Source organism: Pagrus pagrus, assembly GCF_965226575.1.
Source record: "Pagrus pagrus genome assembly, chromosome: 2".
Classification (NCBI taxonomy): domain Eukaryota; kingdom Metazoa; phylum Chordata; class Actinopteri; order Spariformes; family Sparidae; genus Pagrus; species Pagrus pagrus.
In genome coordinates, this window is record NC_140186.1 from 34,207,963 (window position 1) to 34,216,604 (window position 8,642).

At 41.6% G+C, this 8,642-nt stretch overlaps 1 protein-coding gene across 1 annotated transcript; it reads right to left on the reverse strand.

The window, feature by feature from the left end:
• Nucleotides 1-1,829: 1,829 nt before the first annotated feature.
• Nucleotides 1,830-4,602, reverse strand: tmem109 (transmembrane protein 109). The gene is made up of 3 exons (XM_084375697.1): nt 4,265-4,602; nt 3,553-3,655; nt 1,830-2,507 (listed from the first exon to the last, which is right to left on the reverse strand). Exons 1-3 carry the CDS (start codon nt 4,466-4,468, stop codon nt 2,134-2,136), a joined length of 681 nt encoding a protein of 226 aa, XP_084231823.1. The 5' UTR covers nt 4,469-4,602; the 3' UTR covers nt 1,830-2,133.
• Nucleotides 4,603-8,642: the final 4,040 nt, after the last annotated feature.

Below are 8,642 nucleotides of genomic sequence, written 5' to 3' on the forward strand. Positions count from 1 at the left end.
CTGACATTGTGAATTTCAGGCCGTCTCTTGCACTAATGGACATGATAAAACTAAAGACGTCACTCCACACAGACTTGTTCATTTTTGTTCACTCATGTAGTCAACCATAACACTTCACTCCATTTCTTACTACATTAAACCAGCTGAGTCCTGACGATGGCAGCTTGCTTTGGAGTCAGTCTGCTCTCTACTTTTGCTAAAAAACAGAGGCACATCACTGCAGCTTGACTAAAGATATTTGGAGGATATATGTTTTCCTACCTTAACTCTCATGTTAACAGGAATACAACTGCTCTCATGGAACTAGTCATGGTATATCCAGCTAGGGAGTTTTTGCATTTATGATGAAGTGGGTAACATTGTACAATTGCAAATTCTATACTTGAGAAAAAATCATTGCACTATCCATGTCAAGCTAGCCCACAACCAAATAGAAACAGCCTGCGCCTGTTTTCTGTGGGTTCTTGGACACCAATCTGGAAAATGTGAGTCACATTGAATGGGTGAGACAGGCTGCAGAGAGTGAAAACAGCGAAAAGGTCAGTGACAAAACACAATAAAATCCTCCTGGAGTGCATTAAATAGAACACACTGATCAAATACAACAGGGTGTGAGCATCCGACAGGGGAATCTACCTCGGTTTGTATCTGCTTGTTTTGGTTCATGTCAGCTGGTGGGAGCTGCCCGTCTGAGGCTGACAGTGTCACTCCCCACACCATCCACATCCTCCCAGTAGTGGCTCTATGCCCCCAGTTTGAGAACCACTAATAGAGACATATATAAGTGATAATAAAAGGTTGTGATTTGGGTTCTCTTTGAGAGATACAGAGGACACACACAGTGCACACTACACCAGTATGATTACACATCCCAGCAGACTATGACCTCTGAGCTCAGGTTATAAATATAAACTGCCATATTGGTAAATGAGAAACATTTAATGCACATTGTTTTAAATAAGATATTTAAATTTGTTGACAGATTTGAAATGAGTGAAAACTGAATCTTATCACACTGTACAACTCCCTGTATAACTGTATCCTGTGTCCTTTGTGGTTTAGGGGGTGTTACTGCCTGGTCGACATTCAGCATTTTTCCAATTATCAGTATCAGTGTTTGTTGATTGTTGATAAAATAAATTGTTGATAAAATAAATTAAATCAAAGTGCACTACTTTGGCTCTGATGCAGCATTCCTTCTTTGTTTGTAGTCACCACTCTATGGTCTCACTCAATGTCCCGCCCACAACACTATCTGATTGGTTACACACCAAAGGTAATAGCCTATCAACACTGAATACTCTGCTTCTGCAAAGTAACTAATTAAAGTCATCAAATAAATGTAGAGGAGTGGAGTGGAGGTATAAAGTAGCAGAAAATGGAAACACTCAAGTAAAGTACCTAAGTAAGTAAGTTGTACTTTCCATCACTGGAAATTCTAAAATCTCACACTAAGATTTTCATTTTCACTGCAAATGTATGTCAGCTCCAAACACTGATTATCGGCCTCCTTGCTTACTGGTAATCGGTATTTGTGTTGTCCCTGAAAAAACATATCGGTCTACCTCTTGGAGTTCTGTTATGCTGCAGGGCAGATGGATACATTTCTTGTTTGACAAGAAATCGTTGCAACAAGTAACTCAACCTAAAACCACAACTTGTGTTTTTATATTTTTGTTTATCTACAGGTTAGTAATAGTAATATACAAGAGCAGAGCCAGGCTCACCGTTTCCCACTGCTACCAGTCTATGCTAAGCTAGGCTAAACACATCTGTGCAGAGACTTCAATCTTCACATCAAACCCCAGAAAAGCGAGCAAATACAAGTATTTACCAAAATGTTCCTTTAATGTAGTAAAAGGACGGACAGCATTGGACCCAAAACTTTTCTATCTCCTGCTCCAGCACAAGGGGAAACATGTAGTACAACAAATCACTGCTCCCAGACATGACTGAGTCATTATATTGAGTTATTAACAAATCAGGAGTAATGAACTACTTTTTGAACACAATATAGAAAACATCAAACTGTAGAAAAATGTCTCCTTTAAAGTTCCATCCCAAGAGGACAGCTCCATCAGCTGTCAGGTAGGAGAGACACAGAAGAACACCTGACGTCTTTCGATCCCTTCTTCACTCCTCTGTCCTCCTCCACCTCTCCATCTCTCTCAGCCGTCTCTCCAGGGTCTTCACCTGCTCCTCCAGGTGAGCAGTTTTATCAGCCGCAACAGAGCCCCTCGAAGTGCCGACGCCCACCAGGACACAGACACACACCAGGACAGCCATTCGGATGGCTGTGGTTTCTGTGTCCACACTGCGGTCGCTCAGGATGAGTCCGAAACATACCAAAGCCATGCTCACTTTCAGCAGCCATAAAGTCCGCCTCAGAGTGGAGGCAACCAATCGGAAGGTGAAGGAGAGCAGCCAGTAGCCAATGACAGCCACGAGAACCCACTGGGCAACAAAGATTAGTCCCTCTGGAGTCACTTTGTTGATGGGAAAGCCAGCTGTGGAAAACAGGAACACAAGGACAGCAAGAGAGGGCAAGGAGAACAATTTAGTTATGTTATATTGCAATATCTAATTAGATTGTGATTGTGCATTTCCTGGAGAGACTGCAGTGTGATTGCTGGAAGCTGCCAGAGCTTTTCTTTCAACTACTGTGCAGCACCTGCTACTTCCTTGTTGTAGTGATGTGTATGAACTAATATTTGCTTTTCTTTACTATAGCGCCCCCTATAGCAAAAAAACTGCATGAAACTCTGTTGTATTAATCTGGGTTTCAGTACGTACACCAGACAAGATTTGGTGGCAATAAAACATCACTGGTACCATCTACAGAGCATCAGTGACATCAGTGAAGTGAGATGTCTGCACAGAGCCCAAAGATACTAAAAGACAACACCCACCCAGACACAGTGTGTTCACCCAAAGATACAGAAGTATCTGCTGCTGTACCACCAGACTACAGAGCAGCTTCTTTCTCCAGGCTGAGACTGCTGAACTCATCATCACTCCAACATGAATCAACAGTTTTGTTTGCAAAAAAAAGTCAAGAACACCCAAAGATGTTCATTTATTGATACACAATACAAAGAATCATAGCAAACCTTAACATTTGAGATTTGCTTGAAAACTAACAAACAATTATCAAAATGGTTGATTATTTTTCTTACACTCAACTAATCTTTTCAGCTCTACAATAACACTGAATTATAAATAACAGAATCCTTGTTTATGTTTTGTGTTCTGTACAATGCTTTCTTTTGAATTAATTGATTTCCTTTTGATCTACTGTACTATCCTAGCCTACATGTTAATACTTCACAATGTATACTGTCCCACACTGAATAGCTGCCTGTCTGATCTTATGACTGACTTGTGTATTTAGTCATGTTACTGTGCTCACAGGATCTAATTTATTTGATTAGTGTATTGTTATTATCACTGATACCAATGATGGAAAGAAAATTAAACACGCTGGTGATGGACAGAACAGTCTGCGGTGTTTGTGTGTGTGTGTGTGTGTGTGTGTGTGTGTGTGTTGTTTACCTTGAATTCCAGCCGCCTGCAGGAAGTGTGAAACATACTGTAGGAGCACGTTCAGACCCCCAGCCAAACCTCCTGCCACAACACGCAGAACCTGAGAAAAAGCCTGGAAGGCGGTTCATGGTTAGAATAACTAAGGTTTGACCAGGACACATGGCTGAGACAGTGAAATCAGCCTGCTTTACCGACAGGGGCCTCAGAGTGAAAGGAATCGAACCAAGGAACCTCAAAAAGAAGGAAGGGTCATTATGAAGCACAGTAAAACCCAACATATCTACTCTGTGTGACTTCTGATATAAACATTTTCATCATCATTCTGGGGGAAGGGGGGCGGTGGGGGGGATCAGGCGTTAACCTCCTGTCTGAAGTGTGTTCTCTCATTTTCTGCAAAGCAAGATTCAGTGACGTAATGGGCCTTCCTTCTTTCATAGGTTCCTTGAATCGAACCCGGAAGTGACCAATTTATTTCAGACAACACGGCAGAGGGCAACTTTCCCTTCATGTGTCCAAAACTTAGGCCTATATGAATATTATGACGCATACAGTTATCTTGTGGGTTTTTAATGTAATTAATTAACTAACTGTATTTTAACATCATCATCATTTTGTTCTCCTTTTCAGACAAATGCATTTACAAATGCATAGTGTATCCTCCTCAGTGAGCCACACACTGCTACACTCAACTTCCGTAAGAGTCTTTATTTCTTTCTCTCACCTTCTGTACCGACGCCACCGTCTGCTCCCCGGCCAGCCTGCCTATATAAGACCTTCCCTCCCCGGCCAGGTCAGCCAGTGTTGCCCGGAGCTCTTGGATCATCCCGGAGCGGCTCTCGAACACTTTCTCCCCGGAAACAATCACCAGCAGCGCGCTGAGCACACACAGGCTGCCGAGAGCTCTTTGTGTTGAGGGGGAAAACATGGTGGAAGTTAACCTACTAAATCACACGGTGAGCTGTGAAAAGTTACATCTAAAGACAAGCAGCAACGGGAGGCTACACACAGGATGTGGAAAAACTTGGGAGTAGGAGAGAAGAGATGTGTGCCACCCACTGGGCTGAGTGTGCAACAAGTTCCATGACGGCCTCACCTTCCCTCCCTTTCGGCAAGCTCTCTCGTCTGTCCTCTGTTCTTACACAGTGTCTCACTGATGGCCGCTGGTGATCAGTAATCAATAATGAGTCAGGCTGCACGTTTCTGCTCACTAACCTTTTCAGGCACATCTGAACTGATGCGTCCCAGTGCTGATGGGAGAGTCCGAACCCCAAAGGTTGTATTTGTTGCATTTACGTGCCATTTTGTTAAAAACCAACAACAGCAAACAAACAAACAAACAAAAAACTTCTGGATGTACCTCATATTAGTAGATTATAGTTTGTGGTAAAGAAGAGTATTATTTCAAACGCTGTCTATCTTATAGCCATTATTGTTTGTTTCCCCCCCTTTTTTTGCATTTTGCCAGTTCATTGTGAAACCCTCCATGGTAACACCGAGGCCTCGCATTGAGTAGATGTTTTGCAGTTCAGTTCTGTTTTTTCTCCTGCCTAAACCTGCCTTCTTTTCCTCTGTGCTGCAGACCTGCCACACTCACCAGCCTGTCCAGTCACGCCCAGCCTCGCCTGTTGTCTCGTCAGAACCCCTGCTCTGGACTTTCAGCTTTGGACTTTCAGGGAACTGCTGCTGCCTCATTTTGAACTCCTTGATTTGTTTCATTAAGGCAGTTTTCTTATAACTCCTGTCTCCGGTGTCTGCATTGTTGGTCCAGTTTTGAATACTGCTAGAGTATAACAAACTTTACAGCTACTGAAACTGTTTCACTTAAACAACTCCCAGACACCATGGACTCGAGCACAGGGCCGTACAGACCATCACCTTTAGAGCGCCTTTACTACTGTATTAGAGAGTAATCTGATTGAAAGTAGACAACTGGTTGTGTTATAACTAGTTAAAATGAAATAATCTGTGTTGGAGAGCTCAAAAGTCAAAAAGTGAGTCAAAAGTATGACAGGCTACAGTATGTTTCACAACTCATCTAAATCACACAAACTCACAGATATGTCTGATATTTGGAGAACACCCCTCTTCCTGATTGGATTTTGTTCATTCAGGAACTGGAATTTCTAATTTTTTAAAACCGTTTAATTATCATGCTTCATTCATGTGATTGAAGTCAAGCATCTGGATTTCCAAATCAGCAACAGTTTTGAAATAAAATTATATTCTACGGAGTATAAAGGTAGTAAACTTTGAGAAGTTTCATTTTTCATTTTGTACTGCAACTACTCTGTGAACTTTAATACAAGTATACTGTTAGTTTACTAGTTATATACCTCGAGCCCATTTTTTGGTTAAGAACAGTATAAAGTGGGTTTTCTGTTTTGTTTTTTGTTTTGCTTGAAATATGCCTTTCACTGTACTTAAAGTAGACTTGAAGTTAAGAACTTTATAATATATAATATACAGTATTCAGACTTTAGTGTATAGTTGTCAGTATAAACCAAGTAACAGTATAATATAAAGTATAATTTTGTTCAGTATACCTCTGAAGTACATAAAAGTAAAATGAAAGCACACTCTCTTATTTCTAGTTGAAAAGAAGTATGCTTATAGCACACTTGAATAAAGGGCAGGTAGGTTGTTAAATAAAACAGCAGTGTTTGACTCAACTGACGCTGAGCAGTGCCCCCAGTTGCACACTGCAGTGAGGGGCTTCTCAGTGCAGAATGTAACTTGTATCTGTCAGGGTGAGAACTGTAAGACTGACGCCAGAGGTGGTGGAGGCATTACTGCTAACATCTTAAGGTTTACTCTTTCACATGTGACAAAACATCCAGTAGGTGGCAACATTGGCCAATAAACTAAAGCGCTTATTCACTGCTGTATGCATTTTCCATGTTTAGGCCCTCATTTATTAATTCCTCTTATATCTGAGCTCAGACTGACCAGTATGTGTGCCAAAAAAAAGAAGAAAGAAAATCAGAAGTTTGATTTACAAACAGTGAATGAAGAAATGTGTTAACATTGTCACACAGTGTTTGTGACACTGCAGCAACACGTGTCAGCTGGCTGTAAGTATATATATAAAAAATAAGAAATCCACAGTGAAACCTGCTAAAAGTTCAGCTGAAGTTAATGTAATGGCCTCGGCCATCATCTGAGTAAACAAGTCAGGAAGATCTCTTCCAAAGTTTCAGCCTGTATAGGACAAAGTTCCCAGTTTGTGTTTCTCTGGAGTCTATTTGCTGAGTTGCATCAGTGTTTGTATTTTACTCCACAATGTTTCACTGATTAATCAAACAAAGCAAACCAACCCACCCAGGTCACAGTCTGTTTGTGACCTTGTCATCAGGGAAAAGATATAAAGCCATCGAATAGGCTGAAGAGCAGCTTCTTCCCCAGCTACACCTCGCTAAATCTCATGCAGCATAATACAACAGCTGTGCAATAACTCCGAGCTACTGCCTGCACCAGTGAGAGTTGGATATAATGTTCTGTCAACTACACAATACAATTCAACGAACAGCCTCTAAATTGACCATAATTATAATCAATACCTCTCAAAAACACTTTATAACCTTCTTGAAAGCAGGTTGTATTTATTGCTGTTGTATTAGACTGTTTATCTCAGAAACTGACAACTTGTAATTTCTTCTGCGTCAGGCCTGTATGGTTATTATGGAAACAACAGGATTGAATAAAATGATGTTGTTTTTAATCAATCGTGTTGTTTTACTCTGTAATCTCTCTCTCTCTCTCTCTCTCTCTCTCACACACACACACACACACACACACACGCATGGACGCACGCACGCACACACACACATACTATGGGTGGGTCAAAAGAGGCAGCTCCTGTTCAAATGCAATAGTTTGCTATCTGCTACGCTCCCTCCCAAATCAAAACAGTATCGGTAACATTAAGATTATTCAAGGAATATAATATTGACATTAAGTTACTGAGCCCTATATGTTTCCAGTCACTGTCCATCTGTGTGGTAGCCAGTGTGAAAGGGGCATAATGGATCAGCTGGTCCTCTTTTCCAAGTTTATCTCAGACCTTTTTCTCTCTTGTCGTTTCACCTCTTAAATGATATTTAATTAATTCCAACTGCTACATTGATGATGCCATCTGCATGTGCCTGTAAACACAGATAATCATTCCCAAATGATTAAATTAGAGATCAGCTTGTCTTCTGTGAAAAACAGGATGTCATGAAATGTCCTGCTCCTACATAGTGAGATGCTGGTCATTGGCCCTGTCTGACATAGACACCAGACCAAGGAACACAGACATACATACACACACACACACAGACACACACACACACACAAACACACATGCACAGACTGTGGAACCATCCCTGCCTATGATGACACGTGTCCCAGCAGTTGCAGATGCTCAACACAAACGCAGTCGCAGCTCTGGCATACAGCCTCAGGCTGTAGCTGTGTACTCAGACCTCATGGACTGTTTTGGTTTCACTGCTTCCTGTGATACTGTGCGGAGGATAAAACTCAACACACAACACTGACTCTTCTTTCTGCAAGCAGACTGATGACAATCAGCAGAACAAAGCACTGAGCTATTTTCATGCAGACACCCCACTCAACAGCAAGAGAGAGAAAGAAAGCTCTGTGGACAGACAGGAAGAGGAGGTCATCAGAGGGACAAGGCAAGGAGAGAGAGACAGAGAGACAGAGACAGAGAGAGAGAGAGAGAGAGAGAGAGAGAGAGTAGAAACAGCAGAACAACAAGAATTACCCTTTTCTCTCAAACCTCAACATAATGGGGCTAACAACGTAGCTTGTTGTGAGGGTGGTGTCAGTATGGAGGTAGTACTCTCTGGGTACCTTGAATGTCGAAACAAAACATTGCAGACCACCTAATGTTGAAATGTTTCAGTTTGGACCAATGGACCAACACTGCCATCTAAAACCACAGGCAGTGCCGTTGCTGTGTCATCAACTTATCTGCAGTCCTTGCAGGAATTTGGATGGTGCAATCACAAGAATGCAGTCACTCCTTGCATTACACAATGTTTCAGCAGAAATCACTCCAACTGGAAGAATACTGTGCAATGTTCTGCATAAAAGTA